Here is a 24,135-nt window from a genome sequence, read left to right on the forward strand (position 1 = left end):
TCATTTGGAATCCTTGTTTTCTTTGCGCTAGCAACAACACCAGTTTTTAATAAAACTTTTTGCGATAAAAGGAGATTTGATAAGCATGTAAAGTTGCAGTTTTAAAGTAGATTCTCTGATTTTCATCTCTAATAACCAAAATGTATCTATATGAATATAATTTTCCATAAGTGCGACTTATATATATATATATGTTAAATTTTAAATTAAGTTAAAAAAACAGAACTTATTTATTTTCTCATGAAAATCGAATAATATTCAGTTATTAAGTAAATATTTTCGAAATTTCCCGACTCAACAAGAGCGCCGCTCTTAAGTCGTCACGCTCTCAGCTGAATGAAGAGAGCGCGCTTAACTGCGATTCCAATTGGAAGTGGTTGCAGCCGGCGGTGGATGAAAATGTGTCCACCAATGGCGCGCCTCAAATGCCATGTCCACCTGCCCAATCAGAATCCGGGGGCGGTGCCAAGTGCAAGGGAAACGCAGGAGTGAGCGAGAGGGAGATCAACTGTTTATTTGATTAAGCATTTAAATTCTATTATTTTTAGCGAAATTTATTAAAAATTTGATGCAACAGCACTGCGTGGAATGGTGACTTGCCACAATGCACATACTAGCCATGCATTTGCAGAAGAGCAAGAGAGAGAGAGAGAGCGAGCAACTTAAGAGACCCAAAACGCCCCGGCCAAAGAGAGCCGTTCTCGTTCCAATTGGCTCGCGAGGCAAGTGGAAAAACGATTGGATTCGACTCAGAGCCGAGCTCAATCGCCTCGCGAAATTCAAGCGGCGCAGTCAAAAGTTAAAAGTCAGTTTCAGTTATGTTTTGGAGTACGACGCGCGAGCATTATTGTTTCCATTATTAGCGAAGTTTTTAATTGACTGAAAGAAACACAAGAAAATAACACCTCGCTTACGTGTTAACACTTTTTTTTGTAACTTGTGCTTAAGTCACTTAAGCAAATACCGGAGAAAGTAAACTAGCAGTGTGTTTAAGTGTTAAACAAAGTAGTGCACAAAAAGCGCGCCAAAATCTCCTAATTTTTAGTTAGTTTAGTTTTTTTCGCCACAAACTAAATTTAAACCAAAAAGGCGACACAGTTTCGCCAGAAACAAACAGTTTCACATTAAACTAAACACAAACAAGAGTGATATTTAGTGCAATTAGTAACAAAATAAAAGTGATAAATAGTGCCACAAACATATTTAGGCAGTGTTTTTAATGACAAAAACTTAAGTTCATATTTTTTAAGACTTTATTTTCCGACTGTGAACTTCATTTGTTTACTTTGTTGCTTGTTCTCAAACAAATAATATAGTAATTCTAAAAGCTTCTACACATTGTTTAAATAAACAAATAACTGCTTCATTTACAACCATTTATGATTACTTCGGGAGATCAGTTGCGAACATTAAATGTTTATTGATTTTAAGCTCGTACTGCATTGTTTTTACACCGATTCCCAGAAATCTCATCAAAATTACAATCGAGAAAAGGAGGCCCGTCTGCGAATCGGAAGTCAAACATAGAGTATTACTAATTAGCCGAGTGAAGTGCAAACAATAACAATATTAAATCCAACGAAATTAAATCAAATTAAGTTCAGAAATCATCTGGCAAAAGCATGCTCGAAAAAAACAACAATAGCAACAAATGCACCGCTAATTCCTGTGACTAATTTATCAAAGTGCGAACTTGCAAACGAAAATGTCGATCGTCGTTTGGTTTATAAAAGTGAAATGTAGTACATAAAGCTATTTAATATATATTCAGAATGGCCTACTCGAATCAAAAACATATTTTTAATAATTTTTTAAATATATTTGTTTTTTGCAATTATTTATTTATTTAAATGTACGCCAGTGAACTTTTCCTTTATGTATTGGATATTTTAATGAATCGATCGACATTTTAAGTTTTCAATTAAACACGAAACTTTCTTGTATCGTAAGTGCAATTGCAAACAATTGTTAAGTATGATTTTTTTTCTGTGAATCCGTTTAGAGATTAGAGTTTATTGATGAGTGAACAAAAGACACCGCCGGAGCGAAGTGTGATAAGCGGTTGACCTGCGACCCGCACACACTGCAAGAAAAAAGGGGCAACGAGTGGATCAAAGGTCACCGCCGTCGACGAATGCATTTGCATCTCCTGGCGGCAGAGCAGACGCCTCCATCTCCATCTCCAAATCCAACTCCAACTCCATCAGCATCTCCATCTGGGCATACGGGCGCTGCTGGGGAGGCGCAATTGGACTTGGCATCGCAAACGGAATCGCACTTGCAGCTGGGCTTGCCATTGGTTTCCGGATACGGACTCGGACTCGGATTGGGACTGGGTTTGGGATTGGGACTGGGCCAGGAATTGGTGGCGGACCACTGCACCACTGTGGCGCCCGTCAGCGTTGCCGGTCCCGGCCGCCTGGGTCGCAGCATCAACGGCAGCGGCGGCAGCCACCACCACCACCACCTGCACCACCACTACGCACCGTACCACCACGCCCACCCCTACCACCCACCGCATCCGCACGCGCCCCACCACCACCACCACCACCCACCGTACCCGTATCCGCCGGCAGGACCACATCCGCCGGCCATGGTCACCTCGTCCTCCACATCGCCGACGGGCAACGGCTGGAGCAGCTCCACCGGCGACTTCAAGGGCATCACGGCGGTGGCGACTGCCACTGGCGGCGGCGCAAGTGGTGCCACCCAGGGCGCCACTGCATCCACGGGCGCCACAGCCGCTGAGGTTTTGGCCGTTTCGAGTAGTGCCAGTGTTGGCAGCAGCTCGCCCACAGGTGGCGCCAGCAATGGTACAGCCCACAGTGGGCATAGTGGACACACCGGCGGTCACAGCAGTAGCACAGCCAGCAACAGCAACAACAACGGTGCCAGCAATAGCAATAATAACAACGCCGTTCACCAGGATCTATTGTGGATGGAGCGATTGGTACAGAAGCGGCAGCAGGAACATCCCGGCGAATTGGGTGAGTTTTGGCTGGGATATTGCCTATAGTCTGCAAAAGGGTTAAGGGTTAATAGCTACCTTCATGCCTTTAAGAATCAAAGTAATTATAGTCTAACTGGATTTGTAATTTCCCTTCAACAATATTGGTCTTAGCTTACAAGCTGTAACTAGCAAGTTCTAAGCAACTAGATTCCCAATATGATCTATGCTCCTGATCCTGATATCATTTATCTCATGGGTCTGGGACCCAGCCAATTCCTTGTAGATAGTTATATATCACAGAAAGCCTCTGCGGATCCTTCTCTTCCATTCACAAGGAATCCGCACCTTTAGCTCGTGTCCGTGGCAAGATCGTGGGGATCTGTAGATGCTTTGCAGGGCTGTTCGATAACCCGATCCCCAAAGGTGGAGCGCACATTCTTGCCACATCCTTGCACAATGCACTTCTGGGGCTTCCCCATCGTGGCAATCACGATCATCGGACGCAGCCTTATCGGATTCCATGGGGATGATGATCGTAATGATGATACCGATGGCGATGATGATGATGATGGTGATACCAATGAAGATGGGACTGGCAACGGCGTCGGAATATGCGTAAATTGATATCAATAATTGTTATTGATATCAACGCACGAGTCGTTCCCCTTTTTTATTTTGTTGATGGTGGCATCATTTCCTTGCTGCCCGTTGAACTTTCCTCCCGATATCGATGATATCAATGACCCAGAGCGAAAGCTGCTAATGAAATCTCAGCTCATCGCTCCCCCAGTCGTAAAATTAGCGGGGGAGCCCACAAACTGGTTATGCTATATGATTTTTTCTTGTTTCACTTCTGAGTCCTTTCATAACTTGTGCTCAATGAATCGCCCTGATATCGAATTGCAACTAGCAGACTTTACAATCTTGTCTTAAAGCAATATTTATATTCCATACATATGTGATCAATCAGGATCTGGATGTTCCTAAACTATTAGAGTTTATATTTGGTTTTCAGGGCAGCGCACATTTGATTCCTGACACCTTTGTAAAACATGATTTCCACCTACAGCGGTGTGACAAATTAAATTTAATGATTATCAGCAATTAGATTTCGATATTTCGGTCTATTTTGCGCGCCAGTCGCGAGTAAATAAATCATTTATCCAGCCAGCTCTCCACACTTTGCTCCACTTTCGACACCAGGTCAACAGTCAAACGTCATCTGATAACCGATAACCCCTTCCGGTCCGGTCCGGTACGTTCCGTTTGACATCTCCCCGCTCATTAATTAATTATGCACCGCCGGATGGCGAGTCGGTGGTCGAAGGACCCAGTATCCTGCATCCAGCATTCAGTATCCACGATGATTGATATTTATGGACCGACACGAAACTATAAATAATTGAATATTTTTGATGGCCGTGAAAATGTGATTTTAATCAGCGAACCCTTGGCTAATTAAAACCAACCTGATTTATCCTGATTTTTTCCTCACTTCCTTCATTTTCCAGTGCGCACGAGCAATCCGTACTTCCTGTGCTCCGCCCTGCCCGCCCATTGGCGCTCCAACAAGACGCTGCCGATGGCCTTCAAGGTCGTCGCTCTGGCGGAAGTGGGCGATGGCACCTACGTCACCATCCGGGCGGGAAACGACGAGAACTGCTGCGCGGAGCTGCGCAACTTCACCACCCAGATGAAGAACGACGTGGCCAAGTTCAACGATCTGCGTTTCGTGGGACGCAGCGGAAGAGGTGAGTTGCAGCGCTGTCCGAACGGCCACTTGGGAATTGTAAGCTAAAATAGAGAGAAAATGTGCGAGCTGCGATCTAAGCGAAAGGTCAGGATAATATGTAGTCATTTCTAATGAGTTATATATCACTATATAGCACCTTTGTGTTTTAGTTTACCATATAACATTGTGGAAATTGAAGACTTCCTCGAGCACTGCAATCAGCACTTCCTTTGCCAAATGCCGATTATTGGGAGCCCAAAGAGGGCTTCCCACAACTTCAAATGAGCGGAAGCTGTAGGTTTATCCTTTCAAACTCGCTTCAAACTACACTGCATGAAAATAATGCGTAATACGTTCAATTATTTAACTTAGTAAGATTTTAATTTCTTCGAGAGTTACTTCTGTAACTCACTTTTATACTTGATAAAACTCCAACAAAAGTCGTAGCTTGAAGTATGCATCCATAACTTGATATTAAGTTGTATGTAATATTGGGTTGGCAACCCGAAAATAGGTAATGAATGCATCGGAAGTGCATTGATTGAGTGACAAGCCAGAAGTTCTGGAGTGACCAATGCCGCCTGCGAAAAGGATCAATGGTACAGCAGTCGTCACATTAGGCGGCAAGTTGGCGCTGTCCTCGGGGCAACATGCCAAATGCAACATGCAATGTGCAACACAACGTTGTTCCCAGCAGATCCCCGAACTTCTCCATGTCGGACATGGTACATTGTACACGGGATATGGGATATGGAAATGCGCTGGACAGGATCGGCTGGGCAGGCAGGCTGATCACGCAATGTTCGAGCCTTTTTGGTTCTGGTAATCGATTTGAACCCACAATTAATGTGCATGTGTATTGTGTTGCATAGAATTGGCAGCAGCAGTTGGCAGTTGGCTAATTAGCTGCAACTGTTGCCGCCGCTTTTGACCCTAAGTCAACCTCTGGCCAGGCCCACCACTTCCTCCTCCTGCTCCTCATCTTTGCAAATTGAAGGCTCGTGCCGCAAAAGGGCCAAGAAATATATACTACATACGTATGTTTGTATAAAATACAAAAATAATTACAGCCATGGCAAAGGGCATGCAAATAACAAGCTAATGATGTAAGAACATAAACGCTGACCAAATTGTCAACGGCAGGCAACAGCAACAGTTCACTTCACTTAATGGCCACGCCCCCCTCACGACCTCGCGACCCCAAACCGCCCGCCACACTGACCTTTTGGCCGAGGGTTGAGAGGGGTGGGGCATGAAAATCGCGGACATCATGCAGCGATTTCTGATTAGATGACAAAGCGAACGAAAACAGATGGAAGCGAAACCATCAGCATGTCAAGGGGCACGAAATGCACAAAAATCCAGGGGAATGCAGTAGGTGGGTGAAAGCAGGGATACCCTGGAAAAAAATGAAAAAATCTAAAGATCCTATAAACTTTAAGGCGGTTAAAACTAACATATTTTTACTAAATAATAAGATAAACAAATATTATTATTTGTTTGTATTATTTTCTACCACATATCAAAGTCCATAGCAAACAGCCAGTAAAATTAGCTACCGCCTTGCGTTTTCCATTGATGCCCTTTCGTTTTTTGGCATTTCAAGTGGCCCGGGAGGCTCAAATGGGCTCTGGGGGCGTGGCAGTTTATCGCCTTTTTTATCCTGGACATGGCATGTGTCGACATGTTTTTAATTTGCCCCACAGTCCGCCGTCAAATCGCAATCTAAATACGCATCTCCATCTGATTCAGAATCTAAATACGTTTATCATCCTCATTTGAGGACCGCTTAATTACATCAGCCGTACATCAGCAGCGACATTACAATCATCATCTATCATATCAAAGGACTTGACTTCTCGCCGGCGACGGGATTAAAATCGAAAAACAAAGCAAATGAAGGACACGCGCCACCATGAATTCATAAGTCGCATCGCAGGATTTATTTCCATGCAAAAAAAAGAGAGAGCGAGAGAGAAAACAGCAAAGGGTTGGAAAGGGAAACTGATGTCCTGGCTGAGACCCAGATGCCCGATAAACTTGAACAGGTCTCCTGATCCGACTTAGTGGTCGCATGGGTTCAACCGGCGGAAAGGTTAATAGGATGAATGTTTGGAATGTTTTGGCAACTGGGCCAGGCAGTTTTCCAGGGAATTTGTTCATTAAATCATAGCTATTTAGGCAGGAACACCTCAATTAAGTGGATTGTTGCATTGGAGTCATCTGTAAAGGGTAACTACGAAAAATATAATTAATTAGAATATAATTGGAGTGTCTAAGGAGATAGTGAATGTATGAGATATTCGTGTTATCTTTCATATTTAACGCTACTTAAATGTAAAATCCAGTTCCTTTAAAATCTGTCAGATAAAATAAGCCTATTTTCCATTCAATAACATTCAAGTTCGCAAATATAGCATTTCTAATCAGCTTGGGAACTCCTACTTATATAGTACACATTGTTTTTGTACCCTATCGGCGAAGGATCTGGAATTTCGCACCCAGAAGTTCCCAGCCCAAAAAGCTTGTGCCATTGTACTGAAGTAATGGTAGTGATGTAACCATCATACATACATATATCCGTGCTGCGTGTGATATCGCCATGGGGTTTATCGCAGTGTAGTTCGGCGAACGCGGTTCCCACAGAGTCTCGTCATGAGTAGGAGTCTTGCCTAGTCTTATCGCCCCACAAAGGCGATGGCTCATTGGATGGATGGGATGCTCGCCGCGTTCCGTGGATGTGTGTATATTTAGACGTGTCCCCACAAATGTTATGTTCACATATAGAATGAAGATTACGGATGCCACTGACTGACTGACTGACTGAATGTCCAAGTGCGTGCGCCGATACTCCGATTCGTATGGTCATTGTTCATTGATGATGACTAATTTGTGGAGATAGCAATCGCGGGATCCCTTCAACTTCCATTTCCATTATGAGCGTTATTGCTCCCATTTCGGGGTCTTTAGTACTCCGATATGTTGTGCCAGTTGCCAGTTGGCCAGTGCGCCAAAGACAAAGGGGCAATAACATTTTCCAATTACTCTAACGAACTTTTACATACGATGGATGCTCCACATTTTGCGGCCATTTGAAAAATGAGCGCCCCGAAAAGGAGCCAGGCCTATTTAACAGTTTCTTTCGGTCCGCAGCTTCTGCTCCACTTGATTAATTTGAGCTGGAGTTTGGAGTCTCAGGTTGGATCTTTCTTTCAACTACGCGTATATAATATGAAATATGTCCAACACGCACGTTGCTTCATTTTCGTTTGTGGGCTATAATGAAGACATTTCGGGATTGAGTTCCAGATTGAAATTTCGAGCGATTTCGAGGGGCCCAAAACGCTTTCTAACTGATGGCCATTCGTGGTTTCGGTTAATGAACCCATCAAATCTTCAATTATCTCGACCAGTCAGTCCTTCATTGTGTCTAGTTTTGAGGGTTTCCATTCCATCGGGGATCCATTGCTGCATTTCTATTATTTATGACAACGACCCGAAGGGCTGAACTTTCAAGTCGAAAAACTAAACAATAACATATTTATAATCTTTCTTCCTTTCTACATAATAAAAATTTCTTTATTGTCGCGTATTTAAAAAAAAAACAACGATTATTCGTTCAATTGTATTGTTAGGTAAAGTGAATCACAAGTCCTTCGATTACTTTGCTTATTCATGACCTCGCTTAATTCATAAAATTATGTAAATTTTCAAGCATATTATTATATCCTCTTAATACTTGAAGAATAATGCTGTTTATATAAGAAGTTACTTTTTGTATAGCTAATTTTACCTTGCTCCCACTTTTCCCCCAAAGGAGTCGCTCTTTCACCATTTGCAGTTCCTAATTAAAAGTTTAATGCAATTTCCAAACAAGTAGGACTCGCTCGCAATGTCTGGTCACAAACCCAGCCGCCCACCTGGAGGTGGAACCCTCAGTCATCCGGAGCGGAAAGATAGAAATGGACTTTATCGATGGGGTTTGGGGTCTCCGGTTCGGAGTTTTGGGTTTGGGGTGATGCGACTGAGGTTTCTGCGGTCAGATTGGATGGGTCTCTGTCTCCGGGCTTTTGGACCCCGTCCTGGTCCTGCAACAACAATGTCGCTTTGTTGGTGTTTTATTATATGTATGTACATATGTCGGTGTCGATGTATTTGCATTGCCAGTTTTACTGACCAGACAGACAGACAGATGGACAGATAGAGGGACGGAATGCTAAAATATCGAAGTAAAAAACCGAAATTCATTTCACATTTTCCCAATCGATAAAAGCTGCCTATGGCTCGCAGTTGCAGTTTGCAGCCGCTTCAAACGGTGTCTAGTTTAATGGCCATAAATAGTGTAAACATTCGGTCAAGCCCAGAAAAAAAGGCTGGTATAACTCTTTTTGGCCACAATGTTGCCCGTTCCTCGGGATGCAAATGTGCAAAGGGGGGCAGTGAAATGAGGGGCGTGGCCGAGCGAAAGACAGGTTGCAACATTTCCTTATTTTATGTGCACTTTAAAGACTTTGGCGGTAGTCATTAAGGCGGGATAAACCAAATTTATGTCAGTAGTTCGAACAAACTGCACCGCCGGCAGTCGGGGCTTTCAAGGGTTAATCGAACTGCGCGATGTCCTAAATGCTATTTTATGTTACGAACCTTTAAGACCGCAAACTAACACTTTTCACCCAATTTTGTTTGCCAAATAAACTCATTTCCATTGTCATATCTTAACCGTATCGAGTTCTACCCTGTGTATGAAGCATCTATACGCGTAGTATCGACCACATACCAAAATTCATAATAATAGCTCATGGGGTTACCGAGTTCACTCAGACCACAAGCTCACACTTTCGCCCAAAAACCATAAGAAGTGCAGCCATTAAGGGGGTAGACGCGCTGAGGCACGAACGTTGACGCGTGTTGCCTGGCCTGGGACTGGGCTTTTGGTAATTTTGGAATCGCAAATTGATTCGGTAGCCCAGTGAGGTCGTCGCATAAATCCTCGCCAGACATTTACGACTAAATTCTCGAATTTGCACCGTTCTCTAATGACGTGCCGCTTCTGATGCTTATTTTTTTGCAGGGAAGAGCTTCACGCTGACCATCACGGTGGCCACGAGTCCGCCACAGGTGGCAACCTACGCCAAAGCCATCAAGGTGACCGTCGATGGACCGCGCGAGCCCCGCTCCAAGACAAGTAAGTGTTGCAGATCGTATAATCCTGGAAATATGGTTTTAGAATTAGCCATTAGCTGGTTGTTTGGTATCGCAAGGAATGCCGTACAGTTGAAGTTTTAGTAGGATGGTGGTAGTTTTTTCTTTCTGTGCAGCAGCAGCACCCTTACCCTTCTCAAAGGTGTAAATATTACAAGCAGTCATATGTACATAAGTGGCTGTATTGTTTTGCCAATTAGCAATTATCGCTTGCCACAACAACGGACAACAAAGGAAAAGCGGGGAAAAACTGATGGAAAGCCGTCCCGCTGCGTTTTGGGTTTCCTATTGCAACATGTGGCCATGTCCGCTTTTCTCGCCTGACATCGTAACCGTATATCCAGCCAGCACTTGGACAAGTGTTTAAGCCGGGCCAACAGCTAAGCCGATCTGCACAATTGCCCCTAATCGTTCTTAATTTCTAATCCCCACTTTCCAAGTCGCACAGTCCTAGAGATTCCTTGATATAGATTCTATTGTAATGGATCATTATATCATTTTCATTGCCAAAACTAAACTGCATCTTATTTAAAATACATCCAAGTGATCAGAGAACATCAAGTTCTTATAAAAAACCCCTCTTTAATATCTATAAAGTACTTCCAATTTTCCTTTCCGTGCACCACTTCTTGAGATCCTTTCGCCTTCTGTCAAGGATCGTGTGTGACATCCGATGACCGCCATTTTGCGATGTTCTGTCATTCGGGAAGGTGTTTGAAAAGTGCAGCCGGTTTTAGCCGACTTTTTGGTGGATGGAGGGAAACGCTGCTGCTACTTACGGTTTCTGAAAATTTTGCGGTTTGCAAAGAAAACCTTTTTTGTTCACCCTCCCTACGTTTCTTGTTCTCTTTTTAGCTCATTTTTTTTTTGTTTTTTTGCAACGTGTTTTTAGTTCGTGTAATGCATATATGAATTAATTTTTTCCTCTTGATATTTCGTTAATGCATTTTTAAGTCTTCGCTGCAGGGAAGGTAATACTATATATGTATATGTATGTACATACACTTCTGAGTATATAAAGTGCAGCTTGAGTTTGCCTTGAGTTAAATTCAGGTGACGTGCAAAATGGACTCTTATTATGAAGTGTTTATTTGTTCAAATTAATAGAAAGTTGCTTTTAGTTGCTTTTAACTTCTTTGTGGGACTTGAAAAGCAGCATAGTTTTGTAATATTTGAAGGATGACTTGGTGCGTAGCTTAACTTAGTATTTGGGCTCCACACCCTAGAGGTTCACTTACCCATTGCTTAATCCTTGACAGGTCCGACGGGTGGTCCGCACTACCGAGCTCTGGGTCTGGGCCAGCGTCCCTACATCGATGGCTTCCCCTCGACGAAGGCGCTCCACGAGCTGGAGACGCTCCGGCGGTCCGCCAAGGTGGCAGCGGTTACGACGGCAGCGGCGGCGGCTGCCACAGCGGCATCGGCGGCCAATGCGGTAGCGGCGGCCGCAGCCGCTGTGGCGGTCACTCCAACGGGGGGCGGCGGCGGAGCTGGGGGCGTGGCTGGCGGAGCGGGCGCTGGACTGGTGCAGCAATTGAGCAGCAATTACTCATCGCCGAATAGTACAATCAACTCGGACTGCCAGGTCTACAAGCCGAATGCGCCGCACATACAAGGTAAGTTGCCAGTGCACTGTACGAAAATATTGGAAAATAGTGGCATAAATTAGATGGTTTCTATACGGATCAGGGATTATAAATATAATATTATTTAAGTGTATTCATATGACATTATATGGTATACCCAAAGAATGTTCTCAGTTCAGCTAGCGATTCCCCCTCCCCCTTTTGCCACATTAACCCTTTCAATGAAGTTGTTAGCGATGAAAGCCGGTCACGCTTTGGAATTCGGGAACTGGGCAACTTGTGGCCGACGTCTGGACTTCTGATGTCTGGGCAGCTTCGTTGACTGGCACCAGGCTGCCTAAACGCTTTAATTGAGTTAATCAACCTGCCATACACCTCATCTTGATTTATTTTTGGTATTTTTATGGCTCGCTTTGTGTTTGGCAGGCGCTCGCTAATTTATTTATTTTCTCAAAGCCCAGCTTAAAAATAGTTCACAGCCGCAGGCTATATATATTGTATATATGCAGAGATATATCCGGGCATGCCTCTAAAAGTTTCTCGCTTTGAAATAAAGAGTGAAATCAGAATTTGGAAAAACCCTCTCCAGATAACTCCTTATGTTGATAATGGATGTACAGAATAGTCACTCTTCTGACTGTCTCAACATTTTTGAATAATGTAAAAATCAATTGAAAATATGCTACTTTTAGGAAATGGCTTTTTTTTTGTGATATTTTTTCTAGAATAGTCAATATTTTTATCATAAAATAGAAAATAATGGTCCAAATATGGAATGCCATACCTCATTGAGCTCGTAAGTAAATTTCCAATCAAACTGAGTTCAAAAAGGGGAATTCTATTTTTTGGCAATTTTTTGCAAATTTTGATGATGTTACCCCTTACAAAAAATGCGAAAATTTGGCCAAAAAATAATTTTACTAAGTCCGTAAAAAAACGATATGGATAGTTAGTATTGGTAATTACGAGTAAAAAATGATAATTATAAGAGCTTTCTGACAATTTTTAGCCAAGTTATAAAGAAAAAACGAATCGGAAATATTTACTTTTTTCAAAAAATCGATCCTGTGTCTTTTTTGTGAAAAAAATAATCCGTTTTATTATCAGAAAATTCAATAAAATGGTCCAAATATCGAATGTCATACCTCGTTGAGCTCGTAATTAAATTTTCAATCGAACTGTGTCCAAAAAAGGAAATTCTATTTTTTGTCCATTTTTTGCAAATTTTGATGATGTTACCCCTTACAAAAAATGCGAAAATTGACCCAAAAATAACTTTCTCTAAATCCTTCAAAAAGTGACATGGTTAGTTAGCATTGGTAAATAGCTGCTCAAAACAGTTATTCTTTTATCTATATGACAATTTTTAGAGAAGTTATTACAAAAATTCCGTTATCAAATATCAAATTTTTGGGAAAAGACGTTTTTCCGAATTTCGGTCTTAAAATAATCCGTTTTTTTGCCACAACTTTAAAAATAATTGTCTGAATACGTAATATTATATATCGTTGAGCTTGTATTCAAATTTCCAATCGAACTGTGTTCAAAATTGAATTCTTTTTTTTTACCATTTTTTGTTCATGCTCATTTTCTTGCCATTATCATCCAGACTTTTGGTACAATAACATAATTTATTCAGTTTCCACTGGAAGAGATAGGCCTCTAAAATAATCAAGCTTTATATCCAGGAAATCTTTGCAGACTTTGATAATAAAGTGTTCACTTTGCACCACACTTAAACCACATGCCACGCCCCTATTTGGCAACCGCATGTGAGAGACCTTATGTGGGATATTCGGTCGATCCTCCCCAGAGTTGGCAAGTCACCTCGTTTCCACCCTTTCCCGATCGCCACTAATTTTAGCCATTTCAGAGGCTTGGCCAAGAGCACGCGCTCGAACGCGGCTATAACCAGTTCAGACCGAACCATCTGCTATATAGATAGATATATATGGCTATATCTCCGATCTATTATCATGTGGGTATTGCTATTTTCGGGTTGCCATGGCGCCCCTCGCAGAGAGTGGAAAATTTCCCTTCTGTTTTCATTCAATTTGCATTGATTTCGCTTCGGCTCTGTAAAATCTTATCAAAATTTTGGTGGCTTTGGTGCGGAGCGGGGGAATTTTGGATATATAGCGAGCGTAACTGGAACCGGCCACTGAGTCACGGATGGATGTGGATTCGGATGCCAATGAGTCAGTGGCCAGTTTGGAACTAGACGAATCTGAGCCGCAAATCGACGTGTTAGGTCCAGACTTAAGCATTTTGCTTATGCTAATTAATTTATAAATGTTTCGTCTTCGATTACACTTTCCGCTTGGGGGTCGCATGATATCGGTATTAGTTACGATTTAATGTTACAGAAAGATTTCTACGATATGGTAAAATTTCACTAAATTGTTAAACTTAAATTCTTTAACAATAACTGATGAATGAATTTTCGCCCTGATTAGCCTGATATTTTATTACTTTTAGTTTTAGATCTTATTCAGTTTCCTAGGGTATCAAAAGCGTCCACTACCACCGCCTTCTTTGCGATCACTTAATTCAGAGGCGGGGGCAGTTGAAGTCGAAATAAACGCGTAAACGTATTGTCAATGGTGAATGACACATCGTCGTCTTTCAATTAGCCAAAAGCAAAGGCGGCCAAAAGAGCAGCAACAACAATAGCAACAAATGCAATATTTTTTCGCTTTGTTTTCTTTCATTTTCGACAAGCTGGAACCGGAAATGCCCGAATCGAAGCGAGAAATCCACGTTGAATCTGAATTCGAATCCGTATCTGTATCTCAATCTGAATCGGAATTGGAATCGATGCCTCTATGGGGAAAACACTCGACTCGCTTTTGTTGTTGCTGCTGCTGCTGTTAAGTCATAAATATTTAAATGTGGCGCTTAAGCTGTTAATTTACAAAAGGCAATCGAGCGGGCACTCAGCGGAAATCGTTGCGAAATTCAAAGAATTCGGGTTGAGATTATAAAATAATACATTTGTAAGTGGCAGAAAAAGTGGAGCAGAGGGTAGCAAATTAGTTGAGCACCTAATGATAATTGATGGCAAGTGAGAGGGTATGTCCATTCATATATTAGTTAAGAAAACATAGAAGATAAATATAAACTTAGAAACTGCATATTTGGTATTTCCAATTTGTAATTCCATTACCATTTGAATAGAATTCCAATACAAATATGTAATTACATTAATATATTACATTTCATATCAAATCTTGGTATCTAATAGAAATCCTAGTTGTGTAACCAATCAAATCCTTACCTTGCGTATGCATTATCCTTGTGGCCGTTGTCCTTCTAATTGTTTGTGGTCCACACACCTGTGGCATTCAGTGTACATCCAGTATACAGAATCATCATCATTATTCGGTGCATTTGGGGCATCTGGTGCAAGCTGAATGTCGAAACTCACGCCATCGTGTTGGGCTCCATTAAAAGGGGGGGAAATATGCAAATTCGGCCACAGAATCGAGGGTTTGGGGTTAGTTTTGGCATCGGTATTGGCATTTTTTGTTGCGGGTTCCCACTTCTGGCCACAAATCAATCCAAATGCGGTTGCGCAGCTGTTGCAGCTTCAGTTGGAGATCCAAGCTGGAAGATGCGGCCATCAGTGGGTTAAGAGTGCCGGCTGCCGCCGGGGGGTTAACAGTGACAACAATGTCGCACACATTGAAATGGAATCTCTTTGGCCCATAAAACGGCCAACTGTGGCGAACCAACTTGGGTTTGGCTTATATACATATGTGTATATATACATACATACGAGCATACGTATGCATGTATATATTTTTTTTGTTTGCATTTATATTTTTACTACCAATGGCCGCAGTCACTTACTTCCCGGGACATCATCACCCCCTCTCGAAAAGCCCAATCCCGAACCCAGAAAACCGCAAACTCACTTCCGTTTCGCATCGTTGTTAATGTACAAGTACTTCTTGCCGCTTTTTTTTCGTACCTTTAAGCCGCCATTTTGCGGGTCCAAAAGAGCTAAAAAACAAAAAAAAAAGGGGAACACCTATAAAAAATGATGTAAAAAACGAACTCCATTCACACCAATAAGAGCAACTGCCACTAACACAGGCGAAACTTTAGTCAGACGCACTTTAATTAAAATTACTTCAAGACTCGAAAGCTATCTGCTCGTGCACTGAGAGAAAAAATGGGGCTTAATTGCTGTTGGATTGTTACTCTTATGCAAAATATTATCTATATTATTGTTAATATTGTGGCCATATTAAAATGTAAAATAATAGTTTTTGAATTAACTTTCATAAGTTCAAAACGAAATGAATTCAATATTCCAACTCCTCGATTTTTTGTGCTCAACTTTTTGGCAGCTTTTGCAGAAGCCACCACTCGAAGACACTTGACTTATCCGCACATTTTGTGGTTTCTCTTCGATTGATCGGACTGCATCCGCATTTTATCCCACTCTTTAGCCCTTTTTTTTCCTTTTTGCCTTTTTGCTGAGCGGATATATGGCCAAAATCGAAGATATCCGGTGAAGCCGTGGGATCGATTGGAAGTGCAAGAAACTTGGCAAAACATTTAGATGGTGGAAAACTTGTGCTTGTACATGTATCTTAGACACTTTTTCCGCCTCCCCTGCCAACACTGCGTATACGCAATTTCAGGGAAATAAACCTCGCATAATTCCACGTGCCCACAGCAAATTACAAGGTATGACCGAATGACGGTAGTGACCCCTCCTCGTCCGCCACTGGAATCGCAGTCCGGGCTTTCATCCTGTTCGTTTCGCTTCATTGCAACCTCATTTGCCTAAGTTCTGCGGTGGTCCGGTCCACCCTGCCCACCGAACGACCGACCCCCCTTTCAACCGCCGCCCATGTCTTGGGCTTCAGTTTGCCCTATTGTTGTTGTTGCTGCTGTAACGCAATTTGCGCCTTAATTGAAACATTAAAATGTGATAAGTGCCGGGTTAAAAGTTGCATGCAACTTGCATTGCTCCCGCCTTTCATTAGTCGCCGCCCCTGTTTTCCAAAGGGGGGCGGGGTAGAAATAAGTGGTACGTGCGTAGCTGGGTTTATTATTCATCATAGTGCGTAACTAATTTGCCCTCTAAGGTGGTATTTTTATTGTCTCTGGTCTGGTGACAGGAAAATTACGCAGGTCATTTCAGCAAATTGTATGATAAATAGCTCAATTAGGGGGAGTTCTTGCTATATAAGAAATAATGTGACTTGCTTTTTGCAAAAATATCTATATATTTCCTAGAACACTTTTAAAGGATTAAGGATTTTTAAGTAATCCCTCGCTATTTTGCTTTGCTACCTGAACACAGATTTACCTTTCATCAATTTGCTTCATGCTTTTCTTTTATCGCTTCTAATGAATTTGATTAATTAAGCGACATTTTTGCCACTGCTTTTTTTGGCAGCTCAGCACAGGGGCGCGGGTGGGCATTTTTGAGAGGGGGGATTAGCTTTGGGTATTGCGTAATTAATCGAAATATGCGAGATTATTAGGCCGGGGTCTGCGATAACCCGCTGGTTGCCTGGGAAATCCGCTTTCAATGTCTTGGAATTTTCTTTCCAAGCTCCACGCTTAACCCATTGGCATGCAGCGAGTTTTTAAAGGGGGCGTGGTGGCTGGTGGGCAGTGGTATGTGGGTGGTGCTACACACACTCATGCCCCCTTCTTTCCGTTGCCATGCATATGAAATGATGTTTTCAATTATCCCTTCGGCCACGCCCACGTTTGCGACTGACAACTTGGCTAAATTTCAGTTGGGGGTTAAGTGCGTGGGTGGGGCAAATCAAGGGTTAATTGGACTCCCAGCTGGCACTAATGTACCTTCTCTCTCTCTCGATTGTTAGCCTCTTGTGCATCCAGTGTTGTCATAGGTTTAGATGGCTGCCTTGTGAATTGAAAGAATAATATTATTATATTATAATGATATTTTGTTCCTCTTCATTCGTTGTGTTAGCTTTATATGATTTCAAATATTTATTATACCAAAACCATTTGTTGTCTTCCAGCAGCCGAAATGATGGGCGCCGGCGAATGGACGAATGGATCCTCGAGTTCGGCGGCTGCCTACTACCACAGCCACGCCCACCACCCGCACGCCCACCACGCCCACGCGCACCTGCAGCACCAGATGGCCTTGCCACCGCCGCCGCCGCCCCCCGCAGCGGCACCCGTTTCGGTGGGCGTGGGCGGCAATGGAGCCACCATGGGCATGGGCATGGGAGTGGGAGTGGGCATGGGCATGAACCACTACGGCGGAGGCTACGACTCGGCCAACTCGCTGGAGGCGGGCCAGTATGCCGCCCATCTGCCGGCGGTGCTGCCCGAGATGCATGGCCATGGATTCGCCACCGATCCCTACCAGACGGCCGGCTATGGCGGCGGCAATACGGGCGGAGGCAGTGCCTCCAAATCGGAACTGGACTACGGCGGCAGCTACAATCAGGCGTGGTCCAATGGCTATCAGAACTATCAGTATGGCAGTTGTTTGGCTACCGCCCAGTATGGTCCTCAGGCGGCGCCGCCCCCACAGCCACCACCTCCGCCGCCGGTGGTGCTGTGCCCGCAGCTGTACTCCACGGTCAACCAGAATCAAATCCACCTGCATTTGCACAGCAGCGAGAAGCTGGAGCAGTATCTGGGCACGGCCACTAGTGCGGATCACCTCACCATTGGATCTCTGACGGGCAGCAGTCGTTCCAGCATCGAAATTGGCCAGGATCAGTACCACCAGCAGGTGCACCACGCACAGCAGCAGCAGCAACAACAGGTGCACCACCCACAGCAGCAGCAGGTGGAATCCGCTGGCGAAGTGGGTGGCAGTGGTGCCGGCGGGGTGGAATCCGCCAGGGAGGAGGACGTGGGCGATCTCTCGCAGGTGTGGCGACCCTATTGACCCAATCGGATCATCCAGCGGTCAGCGCCGACCGGTATCCACCTGCACCCACATCTGAATCTGAATCCGACTCCAAATCCGAATCCCAGCCACCCACCGCTGCACCTGCACATCGAACTGAACTAGGAGAGCAGCAGGATCACCACAAGAACTGTACAATTTTTTTTCACTTTTTTTTTTATAGTTAATAACGTATGCCTAAGTAATCCCAAAACATCTGCAAGTTGTACATAAAGTAATGAATATGTTTAAGAGATTTGGCGCCCTTAACTTCAAGAACTCAAAACTAATGAAATAAAACCCAACTCCTATCTTAAATTATACTACCATTTCAGCCTAATTAACATTATACTCGATATTATCATTTGCAAAACTAGTTTTGAGTTCAGAAGAGGGTTCAGCTGCTGCATAATGAGAAAATCTATAATAATATATAACACTAGAAAAAAATATAAGCCCGTACAAGAAACACATTAAACGAGGTGTAAATAATTGAGAGCTTAAGCATAAGATGGAAGTATAACATAATCTAATCAATAATCCTAGCGTATAGAGCACCCAAATCCCTACAAGCCACTTTTTTTTACTAGCCCTAAGTCTTGAAGGATACTCGATAAAGCCGCACAACTATCTATAAATATATACATAAATACGTATGTATACATTTTTTTTCTGTTACTTTTTGTGTGGGAATCTGCCAAAGGATTCAAAGATGAAAGTAAAAATCTGAACGATGAAGAGAAGACTATAAATAAAGTTATCGTATTTATTTAAATCTCATTCGTTGATTGCGTACACAAAAAAGCGGGTAAGATATCATTATATACTATAAATCTCAAGTAACTCGGTTGTTTGACTATCTATTTCGCTCATGCTAAATGCTTAAAGTTAAGTTCGTAAAATCCATAAAAAAAAGTTTTCCGACCACATGCAGAATGCAGAAATAGTTAATTATGCGCATATTTTAGATTAGAAGCAACAATGACGGTGGAGCTTCGCAACAATTGCGAAAAAAATCATGCATTTTTAAGTGCGAAGCCTTAAAAATGCGCGTGTAAATAATAAATTAAAAATTATTGCCAAACAGAACCACAAAGTGTGCACAGGCCATCCCCCGCCCCGGGAAGATCTTCAATCTGCAATATCTCCGATCTCCGACAGCTCTAGTTCCATTTTCATTTTCGCTTTTCATTTTTCATTTTTTCACCTCTTCTGCGGTCGCTCCATGGCATACATAAATTGGAGAAGCCCCCGGAACCCCTCTTCAAACTGGCTTACAGCTTACTGGGTGCCGCCATTGTTGCCGTCGGCCGGAGCTGGCAAATCAAGACGGGGCAGTCAAGTGTTAAATTGCAAAAGACATTTCCATTGTCGGCAATTGCGAAACGAGCGAAACCCTAGACAACAGACCCGAGCCGAGGTGGATTCCATCGATAATCCATACCCTATAGCCCATCCACTGCAAATAATCGATCCAATGAACTGATCTCATGAAAATTAACGCTTCTGAATAATTATTAAATGAAAACGGGAAGAGACCCCTTATAGATGAACACAAATTCTAGGGAGATTTGGTTATACAGTGAAATATCTACAGGTCCTTAGATAAACAAAGTTCTGTTGAGATATAGCATACTTATATAGAACATTTTAGAGAATCACGCATAACCTAAGGTACTTACAGTTTCAGTGTAGAAGCCAGATCCAGGCAAGCGTTAAAGACATCCTCCGCAGCACCGCCTGATTGTTAGTAGCCCCCTCCATATCCGAAAGCTTCTCCGGGCAGAAGCCCGACACACGTCTCATCTTCGGAAGACCCTTCGCTCCTCATCCCATGACTATATAGCTGCAGCTATAGTAAGTGATCCACTCGCAGATCTTGCGGTGGCCCAGAACAAAGGGAACCAGAAGGCGAGGCTAGTAACTTTGTCAGCAGTTTATGATGGGCGACTTGAATTACCACTGCGTCGAGGAGGAAGCTGAAGCCCGACCCGATCCATTGGCTAATTAACTCCGGGTTTCAGCATCAAAACATCCAGCAGATGTAACTACCGTGTGTGGATGGGAATCTTGGGTGGTCCTGTCCAGCGTTTCGAGGACGGAAAGTGAAGCCTGCTCATGAATGGATGCGCCTATGAATCGAGCTAGGTTACAGAATAGCAAGATAGCTAAAGATAGTCCAAGTTGTGGGTGAAGAATGTTGACCTAGTTATAGAAAGATTATCCCTTTTAAATTCCATGGAAATATTGCATTAACACTGCAATGATATCATCAGCGACATTTCTTCGATTTCAACTCATTTAACCTTTAAATTAGCAAATCAAATTAAATCATGTGAATCATCTGTAAGACCATTACGCACATAAATTAAGTCAAATCAATGGGAACTTACGTACTGTTTATGAGAATCGCCGAGAAAGGCGGTGCCTTTCAGCATCTCTCCGTCTCTCTCTCACTACTTTTCCCAACTCTCTCTCTCGCTCTCTCTCTCTCGCTCACTCTCTACCTTTCCCGTTCTTGTTGTGAGTTTATTCATTAGCTTTGACTTGACCAAAAAAGAAGTGGAATAACGGTAAATGAAAGTAGCAACTAAAAGGCTGTCCCCTTCTCCTCTCTACGCCCAACCACCCACCTCACTGCACTGAATTTTAATCTCAAATAATTAAGCAAAAAATACAACTACGATTGCCGTCTCGCTTTGACACGCGTTAAGCTAGTCTAACGGTATAGATATGTAAATGTAAGCGTAACGGTAACTGTGCTACTTTCAATGCGAATTTCACTACTCTTCACAACCGGTTGAAATTAAGTTTATTTCGCTGTTGTTTTTGGGGTGCGTGTTTTCCACAAATAAACCAAAATGAATTCCGCAACAACAAAGTCAAACGAAGCGGAACGCACGGCAACAACTACAACGAGAAAACGAGCTGTTAAGCGCCACCCACAAGTGTGCGCAAAACACACAAAAATCAAAGGAAAAAAAGCACTCGAATGAACTCAGACAAAAAAAAGAGGAAAAGACAAGAGAAAAACAACACAAAAAATCAACCGTAAGCACGACAGTAATGTAACCACCCACAAAAAAGAGAAAGAGAGAGAGGGAGAGAGTGGCGGTATCAAAGCAAAGAGAAACGGTGAACTAAGAGACTTTGTTCAGAAGAGAGTCGTTTATTCCTTTCGTGTGTTTGATCAAAAATATTTATGAATTCTTAGATTTATTTGATTATTGAAAGGGCTTTCATTTAGAAATAGTTAATATTACTACATATATATAAATAATGATGCCCGGTAATAACTCTTATTTCTGCAAACTCTCTTCCAAATTCAGCGCCTCTCTTCTGGCCGCTAAACTTTATGGTCAGCTGAACGGAGTAAAAAGTCCCAAAGTGAATCATTCGATCTTTGGGTTTTTGGCCGTTGACAAGTGCGTTACTATGTTTCTATATGAATGGCTATTAAAGCAGTGACCCTGGCTTATCATAAAACCAAACCGACTAAGATATGTTAACCCAGTTAGTGTTTATGAAATGCTCTTTTAGCCAACTTCCGATTTGGATTTAACCCGGGCAATGAAGGGATTTTCCTTACGACGTCACGCTGACGTAGCCGGCACACGCCGCGTATGAGTAATGTATGTAAATTTCGATCGGTGGTCTCTAACCCATATACGCAGATACATTTATATCTACATCGTTAGAGCTCCAAAGGGACGAGTGCGAGGGCGGGATGCGGGGGCGGGGCCATGGGGGCATCATTAAGTTGTCGAAGTTGGCGGCACGCACGCCACACGCTGCTGCATTTGACCAAAACGTTGATTTTTTGCACACCCAGCGCCAAATTGTGGAAGAAACCTGGCCATCGGGCTAAGTAAATCGCTAAATCCCATGAGTGCACTGAGGAAAATATTATTTAATCGAGAAGGAACACCAGACAAATATGAATCAATAACAAGTTAAGTAGATACGTATGTCGAAAATGGTACTATTGGTACAAACGAACAAGCAAAGCAGTGAGCTGCAATCCTTTAAATACCCAAGGGTTGGCATAAATTCTCGCAGTGTAGCCCCACATCGAACTGCAGCTTCGATTTGGTATGTAAATTTGATGCTTTGCCCAATTTGCCTTGTTCGACTTTTTGCTGGGCACCAAATGAAATTAGTTGCGCTGGCCAAAAAAAAAAGGAAAAATGGGGAAAAAAGGAAAAACAGCATAGAGGAGTTTTGGAGGCGATGGTGGCACGAGGGGCGTGGCCGGGCGGTGGGCGGCGGGCGGCGCGGGGCGGGGCGACTAATGTGTTGGCATGTGTCAGACACGCATCAAACGCAGCGACAGGCGGCTGGGCGCAAAAAACGGGCACAGGATGAGGTCAAATGAGCCGGGCTCATTTGGATTTGGATTTTGGGCAACGCACTCACCTGAAGAGTCGCCAACTGGGGGTTGAAATACAGAGCGGAATTTCAAATTAAATCTGAAATTATTAACACTAATTATTTCAATTGCAATACATACTGTTTTGATTTCATTTCAAAATGTTTTCCAAGCTTCTCGGAACTGGGTGACTATCTAAAATGCATAATGTATTTAAATAGTCCAATCGATGAGTAAATAACTTGCCAATAGCTTCTGACGCAAAGTGAATAAGATAGCGAAGATGATGAATCCAAAGCCCTGTCTGCTGGCCAAGATGAATGCGACCTTCGGACGGATGAATCAATTCCTTTAAACGCTGGCTCATAAAACGCCAGCATAATGCGAATACCCACTTGATTCACGGTTTATTCACGGCCATTACAAAAGATTCGATTGTGCAGATCTATTTTAAGTCACTCACTCTTAAATATATACATAGATTAATTAACTTCCTTGCTCTTTCTTTCTAAATCAGAATTTTTCATACTTTTTACTTCATGTTGTTCCTTAATTAATTGCAAAATGTACCTACTTGATTGATTGTTGGTTTCAGTGCACGCATTGCACTCATCCATCTGAAGGTCATGAGGTGGGCGTGTGTGGTAGTGGGTGTGGATGTGGACAAAAGTGCGGTGGCCTCGGCATCTGTTGTTATTGTTGTTGTTGCTGCTATCAACCGCCAGGAACTTTCGATGATGCGTCGATGATGGCAGTCCCATGGCGAGCGGGTTGCGGGTAGGGGTCAGCGGTCAGAGGTCAGGGGTCGTAGGCCATGGGTCAGAAGGGCGGTGGATTACGGGTGGGATTACTGGGATACCGATACCTGTGAACTTGATTAGCGGTTTCCAGCCGCTGCCACTGCCACTGCCGCCATATATTGCCCCAAAAAAGCCGCGTCGAGTGATTAGCGATTGCTAGTTGCTGCTGCTGCTGCTGCCACATCATTATAGCTACTTTATTAGCCTTTTGATTATTTTAGCACCAATTTGTTGTGCCCGTTGCATTCGCCGACGTTTCAGTTGGCCCAAATACCCAGGGGGTATTTATATGCCGAGCGGGAAACGTGGCAGGTTGTCAATCCTGCAAATCACTGCCAGTTTTCCTGTTGAAGTTACACAATATATATTTCCATTCTTTAATAAAAATTTAAGTTTAAGGTTAATGAATAAATATGTATACTTATAGTATAATAAGCTGAAACAATTTACTTAGCACCAAATAATGGGTACTGCCCATTTCAATCGTTTTCAATTACCAAATGGCATAATTCGATTTTTTCCTTCTGTTTTTGGCGCCCAACCACATTTGCTTTGATGTTATTGTTGTTGTTGTTTGTTGGGGTTTCGAAAC

At 42.9% G+C, this 24,135-nt stretch overlaps 1 protein-coding gene across 3 annotated transcripts; it reads left to right on the plus strand.

The window, feature by feature from the left end:
• Positions 1-837: 837 nt before the first annotated feature.
• Positions 838-19,149, plus strand: LOC6620460 (protein lozenge). Of its 3 annotated transcripts, none has more exons than XM_002044631.2 (6): positions 838-972; positions 2,003-2,987; positions 4,462-4,701; positions 9,754-9,867; positions 11,144-11,500; positions 17,488-19,149. In XM_002044631.2, exons 2-6 carry the CDS (start codon positions 2,135-2,137, stop codon positions 18,372-18,374), a joined length of 2,451 nt encoding a protein of 816 aa, XP_002044667.1. In that variant the 5' UTR covers positions 838-972; positions 2,003-2,134; the 3' UTR covers positions 18,375-19,149. The 3 variants fall into 3 exon arrangements, with proteins under 3 accessions (XP_002044667.1, XP_032581846.1, XP_032581847.1); XM_032725955.1 differs by having other exon boundaries at positions 17,491-19,149; XM_032725956.1 differs by lacking the exons at positions 838-972; positions 2,003-2,987; positions 4,462-4,701 and adding an exon at positions 5,543-6,060.
• The last annotated feature ends 4,986 nt before the right edge of the window (positions 19,150-24,135 follow it).

Source organism: Drosophila sechellia, chromosome X, assembly GCF_004382195.2.
Source record: "Drosophila sechellia strain sech25 chromosome X, ASM438219v1, whole genome shotgun sequence".
Taxonomy (NCBI): Eukaryota; Metazoa; Arthropoda; class Insecta; order Diptera; family Drosophilidae; genus Drosophila; species Drosophila sechellia.

What these genes read in the sequence shown, in the direction of transcription:
- LOC6620460 (XM_002044631.2), top strand. Translation starts at nt 2,135, where the DNA reads ATGCATTTGCATCTCCTGGCGGCAGAGCAGACGCCTCCATCTCCATCT. An exon ending in CGTGGGACGCAGCGGAAGAG is followed by an intron (nt 4,702 to 9,753) that starts GTGAGTTGCAGC and finishes ATTTTTTTGCAG; the next exon opens with GGAAGAGCTTCACGCTGACC. An exon ending in CGAGCCCCGCTCCAAGACAA is followed by an intron (nt 9,868 to 11,143) that starts GTAAGTGTTGCA and finishes AATCCTTGACAG; the next exon opens with GTCCGACGGGTGGTCCGCAC.